We start from the raw sequence: 13,469 nt of genomic DNA on the forward strand, positions 1-13,469 counted from the left end.
AAATGAGTCATGTGTCAAATGGCAGTTGTAAACTAATGCATGTGAAAAGACAAATAATACTACACTCATAAATTGTAACTTCTCCTATCTTCTATTCTTATTCAAAGCAGTTTATATATAAAACTCACTATAAATACTTATCTAAACTAGTGTGCTAATTACAAAATCTAAGGAATAATCATACAAACCGTCTTCACTCCCTTAAAAAGGTACTCTAATTTCTGTTTTTTTTTTGTTCTTATTATTTTTTCCATGCAAAAGAAATGCATATCTTTATGTAAATAAGTATATTGAATATTATTGCAAGAATAATACAGTAATGGAATTCTAATATGCTCTGGTAATTTATTTCATACAAATAAAGGCTCATATATAATGTATTCCTGCCAATGTCCATTGTCATGCCTTTAAAGGAACATTTATTTTATTGATAATGTTAATAGAAAATATTGTTGTCCATTTTGATATAGCATATATAAAATGTATTGAATGTTAATGACAGTAAACGACATAATACTATTTAATTAATATTAGAAATACTTACAAAAGCCATTCAAGACTGTTTCATAATCAGTTTCAATATAAAACTCACTATAAATACTTGTCTAAACTAGTGTGCTAATTATAAAATCTATGGAATAATCATATAGAAAACGTCTTCACTCCCTTGAAAAGGTGCTCTGGTTTCTGGTTTCTGGTTTTTTTTTGTTCTTATTATTTTTTTCCTACAAAAGAAATGCATATCTTTATGTAAATAGTAGCCTATATAACATTCAGATTATTTCATTTATAAGTATTATTTGATTAATCAGTATGTTTTTTTATCTTGCGAAAAGAAATATATACTTTAGTCCCCAAACGAATTAAAAGTTGCTTGATTACGAAAATCAAACCGCATTTGGGTGGGAACGTTTTGCCAAAATTAAGTATAGTAGATATTTCAATCTGGCAACGTGCTTAATATTTGCAGAAGAAGATTATTTTACCTTTTGTTGTAATCTGTTTTCCCAATAACATTGTTTGCTCTTTGCATGATTATACAATGTCAAAGCCCACGTTAATTTGTTTTACCCTATAGTATGGCCTTAAATATGGTTGAAGTTGGTACTTCCCATAATGCCTTAAGTTTATTGTCACTCTTTTTAAAATACGTTTATTTTTTGCCTGAACAAGAATATGAGTTCCGTTACCAATGTGGAAATAATGTCGGATATCGAGCAAAAACTTCACGACGTTGAGTATGATCTCATTTGAAATGAAATGCGAAAGAGATTCACTGGATCAATATCTTATTGACGTGCTTGGTAAAAACGAAGTATTAGAAGAACATCAGGAAGGGTTGTACGAGAAACTGGACATAGCTGAAGTGAATGCAAAGTCACTACAACAGAGGCTCGACATTGCTGAAGCGCAGATGAAGTTTATCACGGCTGAAAGAGACAGCATAGCACGACAACTTAAAGCTAATAGACAAAAACAGTACACAGAGGCTGACATGGACCGTCAGTTTCTCACCGGTGTCACAGTTGTACGAAAATCATATGCTCTTCTTTATCGTGAAAATACTATACCTTGGCCAGCAGTCGTGAAGGCTATGGAATTAATGGGCGGTTATAATAAACGTCTAAGGGAGGACTTCCTAGAGGGTGAGAGCAGTGTTCATGATTCTGTTTGAAGTAAACCCAGAAAGGGTTAAGAACTTTGATGTTAATTTATATATAATTATAATCTGCAGTTAAAGTTAGAAACATATGCGTTTTCATTAACTATTATTGTCAGAACATATTTGCAGTTTATTATGAATGTTTATTTGAATCTAAATTATTATCATGTACCTAAGCTTTAACTGTTTAGAATTGGCCCTTTCAAATTGAAAGCCAGTTATAAGAGTGATCGACTATAATGTACCTTCAACATTTTACAAATGTCCATATTATTATATAACGATGTACCAAAGCTTTAAACCCGCATTTCTTTCATAGATTATCCTCTTAAAATAAGGGAATGGGTTTAAGGTTGGATTAGGCAGACCGCGGTCTACCTAATCCAACCATAAATCCTTTCCCGTCCCGTTTTAGGATACTCAGCCCCCTAGTTTTAATTCCGTCCCCAAAAAGGGTTCACTCGGCCCGTCTAGGATGTCTTTTTGTCTTGCCGCCTTCGAATGAGAAGCAAGGGAAAGGGTTTAGGGTTTGATTAGGCGGATCTGGGGTAGCCTAATCGAACCCTAAACCCTTTCCCGTCTTGTTTTAGGATACTCGGCCCCCCAAAAAGGGTTCACTCGGCCCCTCTAGGATGTCTTTTTGTCTTGCCGCCTTCAAATTAGAAGAAAGGAAAAGGGTTTAGGGTTGTATTAGGCGGATCCACGGTAGCGGTCCGCCTAATCAAACCCTAAATCCTTTCCCATCCCGTTTTAGGATACCCCCCCCCCCCAAAAAAAAGGGTTCACTCGGCCCCTCTAGGGTGTCTTTTTGTCTTGCCGCCTTCAAATGAGAAGCAAGGGAAAGGATTTAGGGTTGGATTACGCAGATCCGTGGTAGCGGTCCGCCTAATCGAACGCTAAACCCTTTCCCGTCCCATTTTAGGATATCCCCCCCCAAAAAAAGGGTTCACCCGGCCCCTCTAGGGTGTCTTTTTGTCTTGCCGCCTTCTAATGAGACGCAAGGGAAAGGGTTTAGGGTTGTATTAGGCGGATCCACAGTAGCGGTCCGCCTAATCAAACCCTAAATCCTTTCCCATCCCGTTTTAGGATAACCCCCCCCCCCCCCCAAAAAAAAAAAAAAAAAAGGGTTCACTCGACCCCTCTAGGGTGTCTTTTTGTCTTGCCGCCTTCAAATGAGAAGCAAGGGAAAGGATTTAGGGTTGGATTACGCAGATCCGCGGTAGTGGTCCGCCTAATCAAACCCTAAACCCTTTCCCGTCCCGTTTTAGGATACCCCCCCCCCCAAAAAAAAGGGTTCACTCGGCCCCTCTAGGGTGTCTTTTTGGTTTGCCGCCTTCGAATGAGAATCAAGGGAAAGGGTTTAGGGTTCGATTAGGCGGATCCGCGGTAGCGGTCTGCCTAATCCAACCCTAAACCATTTTCCGTCCCTTTTTAGTATACGGCCCCTCTAGGGCGTCTTTTTATCTTGTTGACTTCAAATGAGAAGCAAGGGAAAGGGTTTAGGGTTGGATTAGGCAAATCCGCGGTAGCGGTTCGCCTAATCGAACTCTAAACCCTTTCCCGTCCCGTTTTAGGATACCCGGTCCCCCCATAAAGGGTTCACTCGGCCCCTCTAGGGTGTCTTTTTTTTTTGCCGCCTTCAAATGAAAAGCAAGGGAAAGGGTTTAGCGTTGGATTAGGCGGATCCGCGGTAGCGATCCGCCTAATCAAACCCTAAACCCTTTCCTGTCCCGTTTTAGGATACCCGGCCCCCCAAAAAAGGGTTCACTCAACCCCTCTAGGGTGTCTTTTTGTCTTGCCAACTTCGTAGTTTTAATCCCGTCCCATCTTAGGATACCCGACCTCATAGTTTTAACCCTGTTTTAGCAACATACTTCATTTTATCAATATTACAAATATTTACAAAGCCATTTAAGGCTTAAATAAAAACGAAAAACGAAAACAAACATTAAAAAGCAAGTAACAATTAAAAGAGGAAATAAATAGTTAATATATGCATTAATTGTATTGATTTATGTGTAATTTAATCTCTAATTTATAAACTAATGCCAAATATGGAAGGGTATTAAATGTTTTAATATAACCCACTGGGTTGTATTTATCATTTCCCTTATTTTTTAACGATTCTGATTACAAAGACACTAGTAACTACTACTAACTACCTACAAGAAAAAAATAAATGGAGTAAAAAAATAAAAGTAGTAACTGAGTTTTTAGCTCGGTCGTTTTACATTACCAAAAGATAGACGTTGTCATAGGATAATTGTTCAACAACAGTATAATTTTGAAGTTACGCCCAATTTCGTCCGTTATACTAAGGTATTTTCTTTTCAATTTCGTTTCTTCTCTATCATAATTCTAATATAATGTTTAATTTGGATCACTTAATTGTTCAACAGCAGAATAATTTTGATGTTTTGATTTCAGATATTTATACTGCTTCACTATTAAAAATACATTCGGATTAATGTGCATGAATTATTTTTTCTACATTTAGAAATACATTCGCATTGTTCTTCCCCAATTTTAGATCTCCGAAGTATTCTTTCAACATTTACTTTCTAGTTTCTGTTAATTTTGGATTTTTAATTGAAGGTAATAATATATTGTTCATACAGCTTTAAATTAATGTACCTATTGTTTTTAATATAGAAATTGTTCTGAATCATCTAAAAGAACTTTATATTTGTGATTAATGTAACATTTCCTAAAATTAGGTAACTGCTGATTATCTCTACTTGTTAATTTTGTGTTTTCAATTGAATGTAATAATATAATGTACATTCAGCTTAAATTAATGTACCGTTTGTTTTTAATATAGAAATTGTTCTGAATCATCTAAAAGAACATTATATTTGTGATTAATGTACATTTCCTAAAATTAGGTAACTGCTGATTTTCTCTACTTGTTTTGTAATTTTATTTTATAATTACAGACTATGGACCAGGAAGATAAAAAATCTCAAAAGCGAAGAAAAGTTACTTTTATTTTTCCACCAGCTGAAAGTTGTACTGATGGTAAAAATGAGTGTGCTCCATTTACAAGAAAGCGTAAATCAGCTACTATTAACGGTAAATCTAAGTGTATACAATCTTTCGCAAAGAAGATAAATGAAGAAAGTGACGAAGATCTTGCAGTTAAGAAACAAATTGTTTCTGTTAATAAACAAATTGTTACTGCAAAGAAACAAAGTCCTCAAAAGGGTAAAGTAAGCAATAAGATGGTATTGGGTTCCGAGTGTAAGCAGAAGTTTGATTTCTCTTCGTTTAAAAGTGCATATACGAGAATGTCTCCTACAGGAGTAGTTGAGGTAGTTGAACGTTTGTCATACGAACAGTGGTGCGCGATAGAAGAGATTGGATTTAGTGGCCTGTTTTAGTTAAGAGTTCGTTCCATTCCTTTAAAGCTTGGGTACTGGTTAATTAAGCAGTATAACCCATACCAAAACTGTATTGATTTTCTTGATGGTGAGAAGCTGTTCTTGAAGGTTTCTGATGTAAGATCAACATTTGGATTTCCAATAGGCCCTAAAACAGTTGAATTATCCAAAACTCATACTGAATCAGAACAGTTTCAAGAGTTTTATGCCAAATGGAAACAAAAATGTGGTATAAAAGATGGACAAGTTCCACTCAAAACGCTTGAGAATTGGTTGATAAATCATGGTCATGGTGGTGATGAATTCAAGGTTAACTTTGTTGTGTTTGTTGTTTCTTTGCTAATGAGAAACACCCAAAAGCCTTTGGTTAATCATCATGTTTTGAAATCGTTGATGAATGTTGATGAAATCAAAGATTAAAATTAGTGTTCCTTTTTGTTAAAAAGTCTCCAAGAAAGCAAGATTGAGTGGGTAGAAAAGGAGATTCACTTCGGCGGGCCACTGTTGTTTTTGGAGGTAAGAAGTCTAAAAAAATATATTTGAAGTTCATAAATTAATTTAACATTTAAATGTACGTTTTCATTCTCTTCTAATTAAATTTTTTTTTTTTTTTTTTTTTTGCAGCTCATCTATGTTGATCGCGTTGTTCATGTGGAACGAACAGTTGAAAGAGATTATTATACGTTGGTAGGTTGGACTAGTAGTTTGTTATCATCCAGAGAGAAGGATGAGATGAAAAGCGGTATGTTTGGAAATGGTAAGTTCGAAGCACCAATGGAGGAGGTGGTTGACAATACAGGTGTCGAATCTGTCTATGAAACAAAGGACTACATCGAGGAGTATATTCTTGATCTTGCTAAATGTATAACTAGTTTAGCTCAGAACATATCATCTGTTAAGGCTAAGTTAGAAAAAGGAACATCAATAATTAAGGAGAACAAGACTGCTAAGAAGCTCTGTGATCATGCATTTAGTTTACTCAATTTGTCAAATGAGCACTGACTATTGATAGTGAAAGTTCTTTTGGTACTAATGTTGCTGATATTCAAGATGTTGTTCCTGCTGCTGAGAATGATGTTAGTAATCATCCTTTGGTTCTTCAAGCTTTGAATAATGTAAACATAACTTTAAAAATAGTATTCAGGTTAAAAGCATGTCATTGAAGAGGCCGATTTTTTATACATACAAAAAGGTAAATATGTTGATCATATTTTTTGTTATATTATGTTAACTTGGTGCTTAAGTGTATTGTTCTTTAATTTGATACATTTCAACTATTCCAGAAGCCTTGTGCATTGAGAAAAGAAGGTGAATTAGTTGACAATGGGAATGAAGATAACGAGGAAGAGGTGTCAAAAGGAGAGTCAGAGGAAAACAAAGTTGAAACAGTTGAAAATGGAAATGAACACAAGAAAGAAGAGATGTCAAAAAGGGAGTCTGAGGAAAACAAAGTTGAATCAGTTGAAAATGGGAATGAATATAACAAGGAAGACGTGTCGGAAGGGGAGTTTGAGGAAAACAAAGTTGAAACAGTTGAAAATGGGAATGAAGACAACAAGGAAGAGGTGTCAGAAGGGGAGTGTGACAAAAACAAAATGTCTGATGATGACAAGGATGTACGAAATGATTCGAACCATCTTTATGTTGATAGTGACGGGGAGAATGAGCAAGAAGTCAATACGGATAAAATCGAATTGTACATACAAGCCTTTAAGAATGTTCCTTGCAGAACAACAATAATGATCCTTTAATACAAATGTAATATACTTTGCCTATAAGAGTAATGTACTTTGGCAGTAAAATCGAATTGTACATACAAGCCTTTAAGAATGTTCTCGTAGTGTATATTATGGATGTCTATCCTTGAATCAAAAATTTGCATCTTCCAATTCGTTATCAGATTCATCTTCTTCATCGTCGTCCTCCACATCATCAGATTCATCTCCTTCATCGTCGTCATCTTCATGGTGGTATTTGGTGAATATGCAACAGAATTTAAATTAAATATTAGATTTTATAAGGAGAAAATGGCCAAAATGAACAACTAAATTGATATACATTTAATGTTAACCAAATATACATTGCTGAAATTCTCATATGTGCCTTCAGAACAGCCATAATGTTCATTGCACAAAGAGCTTATGTGCCTCCATATAAGAGTGATGATTTTAGAAGGTAAACACTATGCACTATACTTGTATAATTAATAATTATTTAGCATTAATGTAATATGCTTTAACAAGAAACCAAATTATACATACCTGTCAGATGGTTTGTTTCTTTGCAAGTCCTAGAGTTGTGTCCTTGGCGGCCACATGTTTTGCAGTACCTCTTTTCTTTTCCTCTCTTCTTTAGGGCTTTTAACATTTGTGATTCAATTCTCTTGCCCTTGGTCCTACCCTTGTTTTTAGATTTTTTAGGAACATGAATCGCCAACTTCTGAGGTATTTTGCAGCCCACGTACTTTTGTATTTCTTTCATCTTGTCTTTCTTCTTTGCTGGAACACTTCTGTTACTAATCATATCTAATCTAATATCTTTCAGTTTTTCAATCAAAAGCTTCATGTCGTTATCATCACACTCAGCTACGCTGACACAAGAATAAACTTCTTGCCACAGCTCAATACTCAAACTTTTCCGGTCAGAAAACTTTTGAGAGACATCTATCAGTTTGCCATCTTTATCAAAGACAAGCTTACTCAATGCAGCTTTTGTCCATCTTTGCATTATGTCTTTGTTCGGTATTTTCTGAAAATATTGGTTGTGTAGAATCCAAAGGCAGTGCCTGCACAACAAGCCCATTCTCTGAAACATAGAACAGGAACAAGTAATCTCCATGTTATCTGGTGAATATGCTACGTTCCATGACTTATTTGGCATCTACAAGTCTGTTAGAATATATATTTTTATCTCATCAATCTTCTCCACTTCTTTAAAACGGCAATAAGACAAAGCTGCAACCAATTCTGTTTAGGAGACTTTGAAAATGTTGTGCTAGTATATTTCAGAAGCATGGACTTCAAGGTTTGAGTTTGTTTTCCATGGGATTTCAGAGTGTTTGTTGTCACTGTTCAACTTGGACTGCTTGTATCTTTGTGCTTCCAAGGCACTCTCATAGCACACCCAAAACTCAACAAGGGTCAAATGAGGTGTGAGGAACCTGTCAAAGAAACTGTTTTCACTCTCAGACCTACAAGTAACCCTCATCAAGCCAGACATGGAAACATATTTGAAATAGGCAGGGATCCACTGTTCCCTGATATCGTACAAATCTGAAAACCACTCGTGTTCTACAAATTGATAATCAGTCATTATCTTCCCCCATTGTTCTTCGAATTCATCAGGCTCAAGTTGGTTGTTCCAAACACGCCTATTGAGCCTGGTCTTAAAATCCTCATCTTGAAATAGTTGATAACTGAATTTTCTCTTAGTTTCTTCATTATGTGCCACATGCACAGTCTGTGTGTTGACTCCTTAAACACTTACGGGACTACCGACTTCATTGATTTATCCTGATCAGTAATTATAATTCTCGGCTGGCACCCGCCCATTGCTTCCAAAAATGTCTTGAACAACCATGTGTAACACTCAATACTTTCATCACCTATCAACCCAGCTCCAAAGGTTATGCACCTTTTGTGGTGATCAACTCCTGTGAAAGGCACAAACACCATATCGTACTTGTTTGTTCCATATGTAGCATCTGCTGATAACACCTCACCGAACAACATGTAGTTGTTTATGCAGATCGGATCTGCCCAAAACACTCCAGCCAGGCACTTGTTTTCATCTACTATAAAATCAAAGTAAAATGAATTGTATGTGTCTTTTTTCCCAATAAGATTCTCAACAAACATTTGTGCATCGAAATTACCAATGTAGGTTTTTATGTCCCTCACAAAGTTTTTAAAATCAACCACAGTAGCGCCAATGTTGTCTTAACCTCCACACAACTTCTTCCAACCTCTATAGGCTTTCACGCCACCTAATTTTTGCACCTTTACCTTTGTGACAAATTGTTTCTGTACCTCTGTCATTTTTCGGTTTCCTTTCAAGAATATTGTAGATTCAGGCGAAGCAAGTGGATGGTTATTGGCTTCATCGAATCTGGTAACAATATAAGTTCCATTTTCTTGGTATTTGAACTGCACTAATGCACGACAGTCAATTCTTATAATCGGCCTCACACGGCTTGTGTTTGTCACATCAGATTGTGCATCATTGTCAGCAGTATCAGTATCAGTATCAGTATCAGTCCTCTTCCTTTTCCTACTTTCCTTTACACCTTGCCTATTGCAGACAACATTCCTTAATGCAAAACTGTTTGGTAACTCATTGCCTTTAATCCTTTTTGTTGTTGCAGGTCTTGGCGTAAACCCACAGATTGTACAATATTCTTTGTAGAATAACTCTGGTGATTCTAGTGTTTCGAATACTTGTCCTACTTTAGGTTTCTTTTCCTCTGGACGGAATGGAATGTACTGGAGTGCATTTAATGTTTTAATTCTTGTTCTTGGTGTTTTAAAGCTGTTATTTGTAGAAGAAGACGTAGTTGCATCACTTGTACTCATTGTCTGCTTCAACAGTAGTTAAGTAAGTAAGTATATTGAATATTATTACATCAATAATGCAGTACTCCAATTCTAATATGGTCTACAAAGATTGGTAATTTATTTCGTACAAATAAAGGTTCATATATAATGTATTCCTGCCAATGTCCATTATCATGCCTTTAAAGGAACATTTATTTTACTGCTAATGTTCATAGGAAATATTGTTGTCCATTTTGATATATCATATATAAAATGTATTGAATACTAATGACAGTAAACAAACAAATAGACATAATACTATTTCATTAATATTAGAAATATTTACAAAAGCCATTCCAGACTTTCAAAAGCATAAAGCCTATTAAGGCTTATACTGAAAAAAAAAAAAAAAAAAAAAAAAAAAAAAAAAAAAACCACAAGATAATACAAAATAACAATATACTAGAAAACTAACTTAATATATTTCTAAACTAATCTAACCGTCGGAGTCATAATAACCCTCATCACCAGACTGCTCCTCAATTTCATATTGTTGTCTGTGTTTTTTATTTTGTCGTGCTTTTCGTTTATGATGTCTAATTATTTCTTCACGACTAGACATACACTTGCAAAGGCAGTCTCTTTCAAGCAGCCGATCATTCTTTGTGATAGTGCTTATTCCATTTTCATTTCCCCGAACCGCGTGTCGGTAATAATCCCTTTCAATTACCTTTGGGTCGTTTCCTATAAGGAACCAACTTGACCAGGCCTTGCACACCTCGGCCATGTTTTTCTTCTCTTACCTCCCAAGTCGGTCAAAAAAAATATGGAGCAATGCATGAGTAGTAAGGAAATGATGTAAAGGACGACTGTGTGATGGTACATCCATCTCCAAGGAATATCTCTTACATCAATCCAGTTTGTAGAAAACTGGCTTACTTTCCATTCCTATAATTTTGCACGAAATTTTCTTTGTGAGCACCATTCTTGTAGTGGGCTATTTTGCATTTAGAGTAAGACATTGTTTTTTTTTTAAGAAAATTAAGTAGTTTTCTGGAGAGATTAAAGGTTTTGGTTATTGGAAAAGGTTTTAGAAATGAAGATATGATGGAAAAGTGGTGGTGTACTCTGATGTTTATATAGTGGATTAATTGAGTATAAGAGATTAAATTTTGTGAACAGTTGTGACTTTTCAACTGTCACAAACATAATCATGGTAATTAATAAATTGGTTGAAGTTATCTTTGTTACTTATACGACTATATGTATTACGAGTTCAATTTAATTAATATTTCAAATTCCTGTCTAAATAATAAAATGTACCTTAAAAACTAATATAACGTACATTTAAGGTCTGCTTTTAAATCTCTTGCATAAAACAGTACATGCACAATATGAAAATACGTAATGGACATTTGAATTAAACTGAAAGCACATTTATTTTCCAAATAATGCTTCATGTTCTTTTTTAAATAATTTAATGTACCTTTAAATATAATATAACTAGTTTAGAACCCGTGCAAAGTTGCACGGGGTATGTATAAAAGAATTTTGAAAACAAATAATTCCATAATCTTAAACTTTGTGTCTAATAACATATCTAGCCATTTACATTATCTGTTTAGATATATAATTTCATTTTCCATTTTCATAGTATTTCACCTGTCTCAATCATTTGTTATCTTTCACTAAAATCTCTCGCAAAGATAAAAAAAAAAGGGTAACAAATGAATGAGACAAATCATGTACGTATTTGATAATGTAGTAGTTTGGATCTTTGTTACTAATTTAGAATCCATTCAATGAAACCCTTCCGAAAAAATAAAACAATTGAACCGCTAAAATGAAACAAAATAGATAACACGAATATTTAAGATGACATCCAACGTCTTGTGTCAGTCTAACTTCTACCCCAACATGAAAAAGGAAAATGCTTATTCAATGCTATACATTGGTATAATTTTCAGAGTACATCTTTTGGGAAGGTAATGGTCTCCCAAACATAATGAAAACTTCATCTTCGCGATGGTGAGATATAAAACTTATGTTGTTGCATATATTCTTAGTCAAATTGTCAATATAAATTGTATGACAACTTTGGCGGTTCCGGGATATCAATTCCATGCATTTTCATACAAGTTGAGTAGACATTGATACCTACATGAAAGGCAAACAAAAAAAGTTCCCAACAAAAGTCATTAACAATTAATGATTCTAATTAAAACAATACAACATAATATGGCCTCATAATTTATCAAATAAGCACCAAAACACGAAAAAAATAATCCTAAAAAACAAAATCAATTGTATTAAAAAGACTTGCTAACTTCCGATAATTTAAGTTTAAAGAGAATGGAGTAACATTCATACACTTAGACTCCCAATCTAAAGACCCTAGATCAATATATAAAGCATCAACCTTTTATGCACAAATACTACTATACAACCAGTTGTATAATGAGCATTGTACAACCCTATACATTAATCCGAGCTTATGTGTATTTTTTCCGAGTTTTGTAAGTGTTTATTTTTTTTATGTTTAAGTGTGTGAGTTCAAAAACTTTACAGCATAGCTCAGATTCTTTTAAACAAAACTCGAAAACTTTAGTGTAGAGGTCGGATTCTACATCATACAACTACATACAACAGGCTGTATAATCTACTCATTGCCTTTTATGGTAGTAAAGAAGTACTCTTTCCGTCTTAGTTACTTATTTCCTTTTTATATTCATTGTGAGGGATATTTTAAGCAAAGATAAAAAAAATGAATGGAACGGAGGGAGTAACTATTTCTTGAGTAGGAACATCTAAAATATATGAGAAACAAAACTGTTACAATCATAGCCCCGCTAAGAACGTACATCTAAAATCAATGAAGGTAGCAAATGAAAAGTCAATGGACAAAACATTGTATATTGGTTTTCTACCTATGGAAAGAACTTACCTGGGTATAAAAATAATAATCTCTAAGGCTATTTAAGAGCTTGATTAGTAAGAGAATAAATGATATATATCACCTTGGTAATAAATAGAACATTAACATGGTTATTCATCTTACACCAATTCGTGTTTAAGACCGTCTAAACTTAAGACGGTTCTCACAAGCAATAAAAGAAACTAATTCATGTTAGATATCGATAAACATCCATCAATTGATCATGTTGGAGAGTCGTTTTTTCCCACTTGGTTAGCACAAAGGCATTGGGGACTTTTCATTTTCAACGTTTCCATATTTAAGATCTCTAAACACTATGATGTCAGTTGTATGGAGTTTTTCCCTTATAATTCATCTCCGGTCATTTATTTACCTTTCTATATTAGGATTGTTATGGGTAATTTGATCATAGACACTCATTAGGTTTCACTTATCATCCACTAAAAACCACGAGAAATGGCCCCCTTTTCCTTTGTCTTTGTGCCAAAATCAACTGTAAACAATTGACCAAGACAGAGGGAGTACATGGATATTACTCAACAGTTGAACTTTGTATTCCGGTCCCCCGTAGGATTATATAGGGAGCAATAAATATCAAACTAAAACAAATTGACGGAAACAAAATATTGGGCTAAAAACTAAAGGGATTAAGGCCCTGTTCTTTCTGGCTTATTTTCACCATTTCGATTCATTTCATTTCTATTATTCGATTATTCAAATTTCGATTCGATTCGATTCACTCCATTCGATTGATTCACTCCATTGATTCGTTTGGCTCACTCCATTGATTCGATTGATTATTTCGGCTATTATTAAGTTCACTCATTTCATTTCAGCTTTACTCATCTGAAATTTAATAGTTATTATTAATTTTGTTATCAATAATACTATTTTTTTAATATTATTATTCTTTATTATTATTATTATTATTATTATTATTATTGTTAATAATAATGTTA

At 34.3% G+C, this 13,469-nt stretch overlaps 1 protein-coding gene across 1 annotated transcript; it reads right to left on the minus strand.

The window, feature by feature from the left end:
- Positions 1-8,037: 8,037 nt before the first annotated feature.
- LOC141617950 (protein FAR1-RELATED SEQUENCE 5-like) lies at positions 8,038-8,900 on the minus strand. Its single transcript, XM_074435077.1, has 2 exons — positions 8,530-8,900; positions 8,038-8,422 (listed from the first exon to the last, which is right to left on the minus strand). Exons 1-2 carry the CDS (start codon positions 8,898-8,900, stop codon positions 8,038-8,040), a joined length of 756 nt encoding a protein of 251 aa, XP_074291178.1.
- Positions 8,901-13,469: the final 4,569 nt, after the last annotated feature.

Source organism: Silene latifolia, chromosome X (assembly GCF_048544455.1).
Source record: "Silene latifolia isolate original U9 population chromosome X, ASM4854445v1, whole genome shotgun sequence".
Taxonomy (NCBI): domain Eukaryota; kingdom Viridiplantae; phylum Streptophyta; class Magnoliopsida; order Caryophyllales; family Caryophyllaceae; genus Silene; species Silene latifolia.

Bases quoted from the DNA above. Each gene is read 5' to 3' on its own strand.
- LOC141617950 (XM_074435077.1), bottom strand. From the start codon at position 8,900: ATGTTTGTTGAGAATCTTATTGGGAAAAAAGACACATACAATTCATTT. The intron at 8,423-8,529 runs GTAAGTGTTTAA...TTTTAAGACCAG, and splicing joins TCAATGAAGTCGGTAGTCCC to GCTCAATAGGCGTGTTTGGA.